General features: G+C 40.4%; 4 protein-coding genes across 4 annotated transcripts; 2 read left to right on the top strand and 2 right to left on the bottom strand.

The window, feature by feature from the left end:
* The first annotated feature begins 19 nt into the window (after nucleotides 1-19).
* LOC17882686 (signal recognition particle receptor subunit beta) lies at nucleotides 20-2,570 on the top strand. The gene is made up of 7 exons (XM_006288418.2): nucleotides 20-112; nucleotides 691-875; nucleotides 1,251-1,333; nucleotides 1,491-1,577; nucleotides 1,679-1,827; nucleotides 1,939-2,070; nucleotides 2,164-2,570. Exons 2-7 carry the CDS (start codon nucleotides 734-736, stop codon nucleotides 2,351-2,353), a joined length of 783 nt encoding a protein of 260 aa, XP_006288480.1. The 5' UTR covers nucleotides 20-112; nucleotides 691-733; the 3' UTR covers nucleotides 2,354-2,570.
* Nucleotides 2,571-2,806: 236 nt separating this feature from the next.
* LOC17881454 (NF-X1-type zinc finger protein NFXL2) lies at nucleotides 2,807-7,588 on the top strand. Its single transcript, XM_006289452.2, has 13 exons — nucleotides 2,807-4,015; nucleotides 4,105-4,218; nucleotides 4,303-4,358; nucleotides 4,502-4,568; nucleotides 5,005-5,097; nucleotides 5,195-5,280; nucleotides 5,377-5,539; nucleotides 5,689-5,856; nucleotides 6,140-6,330; nucleotides 6,499-6,580; nucleotides 6,676-6,882; nucleotides 6,972-7,061; nucleotides 7,163-7,588. The coding sequence occupies exons 1-13, from the start codon at nucleotides 2,843-2,845 to the stop codon at nucleotides 7,322-7,324; spliced, it is 2,652 nt and encodes an 883-aa protein (XP_006289514.2). The 5' UTR covers nucleotides 2,807-2,842; the 3' UTR covers nucleotides 7,325-7,588.
* Nucleotides 7,589-8,575: 987 nt separating this feature from the next.
* Nucleotides 8,576-9,736, bottom strand: LOC17882115. The gene is given in 2 exon segments (XM_006288285.2): nucleotides 8,576-9,625; nucleotides 9,627-9,736. Coding segments are annotated over 2 exon segments (975 nt in total). The 5' UTR covers nucleotides 9,720-9,736; the 3' UTR covers nucleotides 8,576-8,743.
* A 177-nt stretch (nucleotides 9,737-9,913) lies between these two features.
* LOC17883632 (polyamine transporter RMV1) lies at nucleotides 9,914-11,887 on the bottom strand. Its single transcript, XM_006287560.2, has one exon. It carries the CDS (start codon nucleotides 11,618-11,620, stop codon nucleotides 10,160-10,162), a length of 1,461 nt encoding a protein of 486 aa, XP_006287622.1. The 5' UTR covers nucleotides 11,621-11,887; the 3' UTR covers nucleotides 9,914-10,159.
* Nucleotides 11,888-12,127: the final 240 nt, after the last annotated feature.

Genomic DNA, 12,127 nt, shown 5'->3' with positions numbered 1-12,127 from the left:
GATGAAGGACTTGTTTTAATCTAAAAATTGAATCTGAACCCTAAATCATCGTCGCCGTGTTCTTCTCCGCTTCCACCGTGGTTGTATTTGTCTTCCGCCTCCTCTCCCACCCGTGCGTTTCTGTCTCCTCTATCTATTTGTTTTAGTTTCTCTTAGTTAACTTAGATCTGTGAATTTCTTAGCTCTCAGTTACTCTAAACTCATTGTCTCGGATTTTTTTTGGGGATCTATTTGTAATTTTGAAATCTGATTGAATCAGCGAGCCAATGTAGGGACTTGGGATGATTTTGTATAGCTCTACGGGTTTAGATTGGTCTGATAAAATGGTTTTCAATAGGGATTAACCAATTGTGTTCCTTGTTCACTAGATGTGAGCATGATGCTTATGGTCTGAACAGGAGGATAATTTTCCAACAGTATTGGTATAATGTTTGCAAAGATAAGAAAGTTCCAATTTCATATTTTCTCTTTATTAGTTTTAAACTCACATACCTGTTGGAGAACACAGTTTTCTATGCTTCTAGCTTTGATTATAGTTTGGTATAATAAGATTAACTAAATTACGTCCATCACCTGTATGGGATGTGTTTGCTTTGATTTGAAATATATTCTCTGCTTCTTATGTATTTCAGCAATAATTTTGGTTTTTCTTTTATGTCTTAAAGGATTGAATTAGATTTCTGAATGCAGGTTTTAACAGCTTGGCAGAAGAAGCGAAACTTGAGAGAAAGAAATGGAGAACTTGGAAGATCTGAAAATTCTGGCTGAGCAGTGGTCGCATCAAGGAATTGAATATCTGCAGAAGATACCACCAAGTCAGCTGTATGCTGCTATTGGTGTTCTGTTGTTTACAACCATCTTGCTCTTCTTATCCAGTATGTATCACACACCACTTCATCATTTCTTATCCTTTCCTAATAAAATTGCTAAATTTATTTAATATCTCATCTCCCCATGGTAGTATCTCATTTGCCATTGATAAGGACATATAGCATGTTCGTCTAAATATCTTCAATAGTTTTTCTTCTGCCTGCTATTGTTTGCAATTGAAGATGTTATTGTTCTCATGGTACCATTTTAGACTTGTGATTAAGGTAGAGTATCAGCTCGTTTGGTGCTAAATGGTTTGTGTATTGCAATGAGAATGATTGTGCAAATTTCTGAGGTTTATTCAATATTTCCCTTTGATTATACACATATAACTTTTGATATTTTGTTGCTAAACTTGTTGTTCTTGCTGGGGTATGCAGTTCGCTTGGTCAGACGTACCAAATCTAACACTGTACTCCTTTCTGGGCTGAGCGGAAGTGGAAAGACTGTGCTCTTTTATCAAGTGAGTGTTTTGGCTTGACTTTACCTGCTTCGTATGGATATTTTTTATAATTTTCCTCCAAATGTAGTTTGCTTTTGTAATGTGAACTATTGTCCAAGTCAGTAAGTGACTAAGTTATTGCTGGAGAGTTACAATATGATAATTGTTTGATTGGCAGCTACGAGATGGATCGTCGCATCAGGGAACTGTAACATCAATGGAACCGAATGAAGGCACTTTTGTTTTCCACACTGAAAACACTAAGGTAAATAGTTTTGTCCTATCTTAAACTTTACGTGCAGTTGATTGTGATGGAGGACTAACACAATACCAAACGCCACATCCCATGCTTGCTCTGTGTGACAGAAAGGAAAAATCAAGCCTGTTCATCTTGTTGATGTTCCTGGGCACTCTCGACTTCGACCCAAGCTAGAAGAATTCTTGCCTCAAGCAGCTGCCATTGTGTTCGTAGTCGATGCCTTGGAGTTCCTCCCAAACTGTCGTGCAGCTTCAGAGTAATTTCAAACCCTCTCTCTCTCTCTCCCACATACACAGACATAAGACAAATGTATGCATCTTAATCTGGAAAACTTGAGGCATTGCTATGGTTTTTTTTGTGGGGATAGGTACCTGTACGACATTTTGACAAATGCGAATGTTGTCAAGAACAAGATTCCAGTCCTCCTTTGCTGTAACAAGACAGATAAACTCACTGCACACACCAAGGAGTTTATCCGGAAGCAAATGGAGAAAGAAATGTGAGATTTTCAGTGTTCTTGACAATTAGCTTATACATCAGTCAATCTTCCTGGATAGGAGCTAAATCTATATTGTTTAATGATTTTATGCAGTGAGAAGCTGAGGGCATCAAGGAGTACAGTCTCTACAGCTGATATAGCCAATGACTTCACGATTGGAATCGAGGGACAAGTGTTCTCCTTCTCGCATTGCTACAACAAAGTGACAGTAGCTGAGGCATCTGGACTCACCGGAGAAACCGCCCAGATCCAAGACTTCATTCGGGAGTACATAAAACCCTGAGCCCAGATATGCATTCATGGATGGAATTGAATCTTGCCACAAGATTCTTATGCTTTGGTCTGTGACTCTGATTTGAGTTTAGAGGTCCTTTTGTATATGAGTTCTGCAAATCTTTGGGGTTATTAGGGCGTTTAAAAACTCTGTGGCTGTATTTTCGAGTTAGATAATTCGGTTTTCAATCAGATTGGTCTGAAGGAAAAGTTAAATGACTTATTAATTTTGTTTGCAAAAAAAAAAAAGTTATAATCATTCCGCAGATATGTAATTCTGCTTATCGGTCTCTTCCTACAACATACTCGATACGATACGCGGGAACCCCTTGGGTATTACTTATATCATATAAGCTTTGAAACTGTCCTAAATGAACCGGTTTAATCCCTATTGAACCGGAGCTCTTTGTCATTACATTGCTCACGAGAACATCACGTGACGACGTCTTCTCCCCCAAATTTCTCGACGTTGTCATTAAGGAGGAGATGAAGAAGAAGGATGCTTGATATGGCCGGAACCGCCCCTACCGAGTTTCGGTGGAAACCACCTCCACAGCCTCCGCCGCAACAGCAAACCTTTTCCGAATCAGATTCAGACTCGGGATCTGATTCAGATAACCATCAGCACCGTCACAATGATGTATCAAGCTCCATCTTTAAAGCTTACCTCGATTGCCACTCATCTTCGTCTCCTTCCTCAATCGATCTCGCTAAGATCCAGTCGTTTCTTGCATCTTCTTCCTCTGGAGCTGTTTCGTGCCTTATCTGTCTTGAACGCATCAAACGAACCGATCCTACGTGGTCCTGCACTTCCTTATGCTTCGCCGTCTTTCACCTTTTCTGTATCCAGTCATGGGCTCGTCAGTGCTTAGATCTACAAGCTGCTCGTGCAGTCACGCGTCCATCGTCAAATCCGACAGAACCGGAGGCGGTCTGGAACTGTCCGAAATGTAGATCATCGTATCAGAAATCGAAGATTCCAAGGCGGTACCTTTGTTACTGCGGCAAGGAGGAGGATCCACCGGCGGATAATCCATGGATCTTGCCTCATTCTTGCGGTGAGGTCTGTGAGCGGCCGTTGAGTAGCAATTGTGGTCATTGTTGCTTGCTATTGTGTCACCCTGGACCTTGTGCTTCTTGCCCCAAGCTCGTAAAGGCTAAATGCTTCTGTGGTGGAGTTGAGGATGTTCGTCGATGTGGGCACAAGCATTTCTCTTGCGGCGACGTCTGCGACAAAGTCTTAGATTGTAATATCCACAAGTGTAGAGAGATTTGTCATGACGGTGAGTGTCCACCGTGCAGGGAGCGTGCGATTTACAAGTGTTGCTGTGGTAAGGTGAAGGAGGAGAAAGATTGCTGCGAGAGAGTGTTTAGGTGTGAGGCTTCTTGTGAGAATATGCTTAATTGTGGCAAACATGTATGCGAGAGAGGCTGTCACTCGGGCGAATGTGGATTGTGTCCATATCAGGGAAAGAGGAGCTGTCCCTGTGGCAAGAGATTCTACCAAGGCTTGTCTTGTGATGTTGTGGCTCCTTTATGTGGCGGCACCTGCGATAAAGTCCTTGGTTGTGGCTACCATAGGTGTCCAGAGAGGTGCCACCGCGGCCCGTGCCTTGAGACTTGCAGGATTGTGGTTACTAAGTCTTGCAGATGCGGAGGAACAAAAAAACAGGTGAAAGAGAGCTTTTTTTTATACTTCATGATGCTTTGTAGTCAATTCAAATGTTGATGGAAAGATTTTGGGAACTTAATTTAGAGTAGGTTCCTTGCCATCAAGAGTTGGCGTGTGAGAGGAAATGCCAGAGAGTGAGAGATTGTGCACGTCATGCATGTAGACGCCGATGTTGTGATGGTGAATGTCCACCATGCTCAGAGGCATGCTCTCTCATCCATTCTTGTCTTAATTTTAGTCTCGTTGTTCACACTTGGGGTTCTAATTTTTTTATTCGAAAATTTCAGATTTGTGGAAAAAGACTCCGTTGCAGGAATCATAAATGCCAGTCTCCTTGTCACCAGTATGTTCTGTAGTAGCTTACCCTGGACTTTCTTTGTCCGTCTGGTGTCAAATTTGGAACTATATGACTGATCAAACATTGTGTATTGTAAGATATCAACTCATCCACTTGGAATGACATTATTTGTTGTGTGTTCATTGCAGAGGTCCATGTGCTCCTTGTCCAATAATGGTAACAATATCTTGTGCTTGTGGTGAGACGCATTTTGAGGTGAGAATTAGGATTTGAACGTGAATATAGCTTTCTTACTATCAAGTCGTGATATAGTCATGTTACTTTTATTGTTATGATGGATCTATAGAAAATTCTTAGTTTTGGGTATATTCAACTGGTGGAAGCAGGAGATGTTACTGACATCTAACAAGCGAGAATATAAAGCTTAAACTTACTGACATTTCATCAGAAAAATGATCTTGAGGCCTTGATTGGTCGACAATCATATCTGATGACTTACCTGCCTATTGTCGTAGACATTATTTTTGTGTCTTCTTTTCTTGTCCATAGGCTTAGACTTTGACGGAAAAAAAAAGGCTTAGACTTTTAATTGGTTGATACTTCTAATAGATTTTGTATACTTTGAGAACAAATCTGTAACTGTATGTTAAACCTGTATTAACAACGCAGTTGTCTGTTCAATGTTGTTCAGGTACCCTGTGGCACTGAAACAAATCAGAAACCTCCTAGATGCCGTAAATTGTGTCACATAACCCAGTTGTGCAGACATGGGCAAAACCAAAAGGTAGAACAAGAATTAGAATAAGGCTTTTATATAATTTTACTTTTATGACTGATTCCATCTGTGAATTTTATGAAATTTATGGCATGTTTATTTGCAGCCTCATAAATGCCACTATGGTGCTTGTCCTCCATGTCGAGTCCTTTGTGATGAAGAATTCCCATGTGGGCACAAGTGCACCCAAAGGTTTCTCATACTGCTCTTTTTCATCCATTTTTTCTTTCCTACTCTCTGATCATTTCCCTTATAAACATTGGTTTCTGTGTGCTTCTTATGAGATAGGTGTCATGGACCTAGACCTCCACCTAACCGTGAATTTATGATTAAACCAACTAAAAAGATGTTGAATATTCAGGCTGAATCTACACCGGGTTCTCCCTGCCCTCTTTGTCCAGAGCTTGTCTGGAAGCCCTGTGTAGGCCACCATCTGGCAGCAGAGAAAATGGTGAGTCTCAATTCTCTTTTATTTAGTTATTTCAGATGCATGTCCAATATCTAACATGTTAATAGCCATTTTGTGGACTTTGGGATCTTCCTTGTTGTTGTTTTTCCCGAAATTTTTGATATGTTTTCTTTTTCTTTTCATTGGCTTAGATGGTTTGCTCTGACAGAACTGAATTTGCATGCGATAATTTATGTGGGAACCCTCTTCCATGTGGGAATCATTACTGTTCGTTTACCTGTCATCCCCTGGAAATAAAAAATTCATCATTGGATAGAAGAAGTGAGTCCTGTGAAAAGTGTGATCTCCGCTGTCAAAAGGTACTTCGTTTATGTTTTATATCTCACCACTCCCTTTATCATCTTTCCTTATGCTACAGATTTGATGGCACTGGTAACCATTTGTCACTATAACTTGAAGCTTTTATAGTATAGATTTATTAAATGTTATTGGTTTCAAAGTACTATATGAGTAACTTATGATTCTTATAGCTTTTGAAAAAAAAACATGTTTATTCTGATGAAGCTGTTAAAAGCTCTCTGTGAGTCTGCGGAGTCAGTTAGTTAGAGGAAAGACTTTCTTATCTTTCATATTAATTTACAGGAGAGAACACCACGATGCCAACATCCTTGTCCTCGACGATGCCATCCCGGAGACTGTCCACCTTGCAAAACTCTGGTGAAGAGGTCATGTCACTGTGGTACGATGGTGCATGCATTCGAGTGTATTTATTACAATACATTGTCTGAGAAGGAGCAAACGAATGCCCGCTCATGCCGTGGTCCTTGTCACAGGTAATCTAACAAGCTGGAGCTACATTAGTGCATTCCACTTTTTAATTTCGAACAGCTGATGGTTTCCCCTTGTGGTTGTTCGCTTGTTCCCAAATCCCTTTTTTTTATTTACTGCATAACAATATTAGAAACCCACAGTTTTGAAACTAGACGATATTGCTGTTGCAGAAAATTGCCAAACTGTACGCATCTGTGTCCGGAGATATGTCATCCTGGGCAGTGTCCATTGCCAGAAAAGTGCATGAAAAAGGTAATATATCCTAGATTCCATGCTGCAACTGCGTTGTAAAGATGTTACTCTGTTACAAGTGGGATCTTACTTGTCTCGATTATTTTTGGATCAAGGTGGTTGCTCGTTGCAAGTGCCTGACCTTGAAGAAGGAATGGTTATGCCAAGATGTTCAAGCAGCCCATAGGGCCACAGGTTCTGATCCGAAAGAAGTACCAAAGAACCAGTTTGGTGTCGGCCTCCTCCCTTGCGATTCCAACTGTAAGAGCAAACTACAGATGGCTGAATCGGTGTTACAACAGCGCAAAGTCAAAGAGATTGAGGTAAACAGAAACAACAATAAAAAGCTCTCAGATTTAACCTGACTCTTAAAAAAACTATCACACAACTTTCTTCTAATTAAACATCTTAGGAGAAGGAGGAACCGAGTGGGAAAAATGCATCAAAGCGAAGGAAAAGACGTGAACGGGGTCAGGACATTAAGGAGACCACAAGGCTGCAGGTAAATTCTGTCTTTACAAAAATAAATCCAAGAAGACACATGTCTCTTATGCCTTATTTGCTTCTCCTTAAGATACCTTCTGGTTGGTTCCTTCTCTGCAGAAACTTGCTGTCGCCACAAAGAGGATACTGATGGTCGTGATGTTAATGGCTATGCTAGCCGCTGTTTCATACTATGGTTACAAGGGACTCTTGTGGCTTTCTGATTGGATGAATGAACTGGAAGAACAAAGACAAAAGTCGAGAAGGTACCCACGAATCTAGTTCGTTGGAGAAATTCTTCCTTCTCAAGCTTTTGACCTGATACTGCGCAGTTACAACACAATTAGCTTTGACAAATTTTTATATTTCTTTTTGTTAGTCTATGATAGTCACCGAAAAATATTTCAAAAGGGATTAAAAGATCATCAGTTTGTTTGTTGTATTGATTTGGTGAATCTTGTTTTTTTTTTTTATGTTTCGAGACAGCAAAGAAAGCTAGGAAAAACTGTTGTACTTGATATATTAAATCTCTATCGTTTTCTTTTCCTTGGGAGTCATGCATGGTTCTATGCTCTCAAATGAGAGGAAGAGAAGAGAACTCAAAAGATGTATTAAGAAAGCAGTAGCCCATTTAGTATTATTACAAAAGTTATATATAAAAAAAAAAAAAAGCCTTCAACATGAGCATAACGCAAGAAGTTGCAGATTACTTGTATTACTCTTACTCCCAAAACTTCATTGTATCATAAAAAGCACGCACGATACTTGTCTTCTCACCCTTGAACAGTCTCGGGGAGAAGACGTGAAACAAACGAATGCTGCGACATGTCTCACCGTTGCTAACGACTCCTTGTATGGAGATATCGTTGGCATCAAGAAACGCATCTTCAAGCCACTCATCTTCCCATTCCTCACCACCCAAGTCCATATCGGAAACCTGTTTGACCATAGAAGCGGGACGCTGTTCCTTGGTGGGAGGGTTAAACTCGTGATAACATCCCTTCGATGATATGCCTATACGAGAAGAAGTTCTGGCATGGTCTCTGCCTTTCTTGTACGTTAGATCTCCATCTTCTTCTTCCCCCTCGGCTAATCTGATGATTATTCTTCTCTCCGGGGCAGAGGCCGGGAGTTGTGTACGTTTCGACGAGTCAAGAGACGAAGACGGATTCGCTGCTTTGCCGTCGATTTCATTGTCATCGTCGTTACAACGCCGCCGGTAGTTCCTAGGTTGCTTAGTTCCCATTCCTCTAGAGAATTAGTGCCTTTTTTTACAACAAACTAGGTATCCAAACGTTGAATAATAGAGTGTTTTTTTATCTGATCGATGTACTTCTATATATATATATGTCGTGGTGATTAGGAAAAAAGTAAAAAAAAAAAAAAAAAAAATAGCATTGGCCTAATCCTTGCTTTTTAAGGACATGTATCTGATCAACGGTGATCTCCCAACTCTAGCTGAAGTAATGATATGTATACTCTTGAACTCTTTTTTGAGTAATGATTAGAAGTCAAGCATATGGAACCCTCAAATAAATAAATAAATCAAATAAAGAAAAGAGAAAATAATACTATTCATTGTTTATTATTAATTTTTTCATAATTGATCAAATAGAGAAAGTTAAACTTAGAGAAATCAAAAACAAGATCAAACGAAACAAAAGAAAGAGGCTAAGGCCTCAAGGGAACCAATTCATTGAATCAAAATCCATCTAAGGAGTCAACAGCAGCAACCTGAGTCTGAGACCTCTTTGAAGCATCAACTATGTTCTTGGCTTTTTTCAATAGCTCCTGCCACTTGGCATCATCTTCTACAATCTTGACATGTCCTTCAACGATTGTGAAGCTGTTTCTTGTAACACTTGCTTCTTGCCTTCCATTCAAAGTTGAAACCCTTGCAGCAACTGTCAACATCTTATCAAGACTATCAGAAGACAACAACCCAAAAGCCAAGAGGTAAACGATCCTATCTTCATCAGGAATCAATCCAGATCCACGAGCAGCCTCGTTATAGGTTTTCTGATTCTCGTACAATGCATGAAAACTTCTATGCTCTTGAGGAGTAATCAAAAGAGAGAACTCAACCATAAAATCCATGTGACACATGCAAAGTAGGTCTATGAATCCCATATCCTCCTCACTCTCTTTTGGAATCAGACCAGCAAATCCAGAGTGAAGCATAGCAATAGGAAGCTTATGAGTTTGAGCAGGAAATCTATTGGCATCACTAAAAGAAGCATACTTGTTGACAAAAAGGCTCTCTTTAGAGACAATTAGCTGGCTAGCCATGTGAGGGAAAAGAGCTATCATTCTAGAGAAAGTCAAAGTTTTGCTTGTTAGAGCAAGCTTTCTTTGACCCTTGTCTCTGATTTGAATACCTAGAGTTGCAGCAACTGCTTTGATAGTTGCTTTACCAGACTCACTAGTTCTCTCCAGTTGATCTTTCCTTATGTTACCTCTCAGCAAGGCAATGCTAATAGCTCTGAAAACTGTGTTGGTGACTTGAGCTTTGGATAAGGTTTTAGTTCTCTCAAACAATTCAGCCATCAAATCATATGATGAAAACCCACTAGATCCCGTGTCCCACCGAAGGCCTGGGAGTCAATGTTGGTGCGACGATATCAGAAAGAAAAGCTGCAATTTCTTTTAAATCAAAGCTGCTAAATGTTTCTTCCATTTTCTTCTTTCGGAATTGCACTAAGCCTTTCAAGAGGAAGAAAGAACCAAGGGAGAAAGAGGCTTAGCCGATCTTAGGTCTCTGAGAGCTTTATATACAACATGAAACAGGGGGTTCTGATGAGTTTAAGGTTACAAAGGGTTAAAAACGTAATATGATAGCATTAGTGCGTTAGGTCCATACACTCATCGATTCACATCATAAACATTGGAGTATTAATTAGTGCGTTTAGTTAGGAAAATTTCGGAAATCTATCTCAAACGTTTGTTGTTGTCAACAATTAGAAGTTTTGTCGCAAATGGTTGTGTGTAATGCAAAACCAACGGAAAAAAACAAAACTATGTATTGAATTAGTACAAAATCCAGATCTTCTTCTTCTTCTTCTTCTTCTGCCTATATGATCTAAAAGGTAAGACCATCAGCATCATCAGCTTCGGTCCTTACTCCATTAGGTTTGGTAGGTGAGAGCTGGTTGAGAACTTGAGCCATCCCTTTTTCTCCACTTGCTTGAGACAAGGCTGCAACACAAGCCCAATCACTATAGCCGCAAGGCTAACCGCTGCAACTTTCAGGTTAGTAAACGCCATGATGACACCAATCAATACTGTTGGAGGAATGCACATGAGGATCGATCCCAAAACCCCTACAGGTATCTTGAACGGCCTTGATGCAGCCGGCTGCTTCATCCTTAGCCTCACAAACGCAATAAACTCCAAAATCATTCCAAAACAGTATAACAAATTCTCTGCAGCCACAATCTCTTGAAAGCTTAACCATGACAAGAGAATCACACCTGAGGCCGAGAACAGTATCCCGACCCATGGAGTTCCGTGGCGCGATCTCTTGGCAAAGACCTGTGGAAGCATCCCCCGCTCAGCCATCCCAAGAAGCTGAAAAGAATCACTGCTCATTTCAGCCAGAAACATTCCCATGTTTGATGTTGCAGCTGCAGCTTGGATCCACCATCCCAACCAAGCTCCTCCTATAACTTTACCGATATTGGCGAAATACCCGTCAGTCCATAGCTTCTGATCAAGAGGTACAGCTCCTGTTCCGGTCAAAACCGGGAAGATGTAAGAAAGCACCACAAGAACCATAGCATAAAACAGAGCCCTCGGTAAGGTTTTACTCGGGTTTTCAACTTCGCCTGAAAGCGTACTAATGGAATCCCAATAGTTGAGGTTCCAGAAGAGAGTGTTGAGATACAGGCTCCAGTTAACACCTTTCAGCTTCTTGTTAACCACAAGCCATCTCGAAGGCTTGAGCTTTGGAATAGACATGAAAGACATGACCACAAAGGGAAGGATCGAGAAAACCCCGAGAAGAACAGCTGCAAAACCAACAATGCTTAAACCCCTGTAGTTCAAGTAAGTCAAGGCTACAGTCAACACCAAAATCGCAGCGACTCGAGGGATTCCACTACCAAGAATGGGGACTCCGGATTTAAGATAATCAAGGAAGAGAATGGGATACAGGGCATTGTCTATAACGCCACTTAGCCATTTAACCCAACCTTGTTGAAACCCCCAATAAGGTCCCAATGCTGAGGAGACCCACACAACGTAACCACCGTTCTCCGGGAACATTGTTCCCATCTCAGCGGTGATGAGTGCTTCAGGGATACTCCATATAAAGGGGAAGACAATGAACCCAACAATAGCTAACAAAGGTCCTGCTGCGTTTACACTATCTTCAATCCCAAACGGACCACCTGAGACCTCGTAGAATATCAGGAAAACTAGTGGCAATACCGATATTTTCTTGATAGTGTTGACGGGTCTCTCCGGAGACGGAGGAGCAGGGGTTGTGACACCTATGCTTACGTGAGGAGGAGGGTATCCGGTGGAGATACTTGGCTTTTGCGTGGCGGATTCAATATTCAAAGAGCTAAGCTCAGTCATCGAAGAATTAGAAACTTTAGGAACGATTGGGAAACTGCTAAGGAAGTAGCTTGGACTTAGACGGAGCAAGAGAGCTCGAAGAAACAAGAAACATGGAAATTAAGTTGGAAACTTTGAGTTACTCGGAATCGAAGATTAAAGGTTAAAACTTTAACGGGAAAAAAAAAAAAAAAACCCAGAAGCGCAAGTTGTTTTGTTTCAAGTTTTGTTTATTACTAGAGGATGGCCCGTGCTTTCGCACGGATGATGTTTTTAAACTAAAGATATAATTGGATTTGTATTAATATTTGGTATTCAATAGTATAGGATAAACATATTAGTCTTGTATATTTTAATTTTAATTCTATAGAGTTAAATCGCGTGTTGATTTGTATATTTTAACTGTATATAAAGTAAATAATATATACAATAGTAATTAGGTCTGGTTTTAATATAAGTACGTATATATTATATTTTCCCTAAAACCGTTAAATTTATCAATCACGGACATTACCTCAACGGTGTATA

Source organism: Capsella rubella, unplaced genomic scaffold (assembly GCF_000375325.1).
Source record: "Capsella rubella cultivar Monte Gargano unplaced genomic scaffold, Caprub1_0 scaffold_6, whole genome shotgun sequence".
In the NCBI taxonomy this organism is placed as follows: domain Eukaryota; kingdom Viridiplantae; phylum Streptophyta; class Magnoliopsida; order Brassicales; family Brassicaceae; genus Capsella; species Capsella rubella.
Note: the sequence above shows the minus strand (reverse complement) of the source record. Positions and strands in the feature narration are given on the sequence as shown.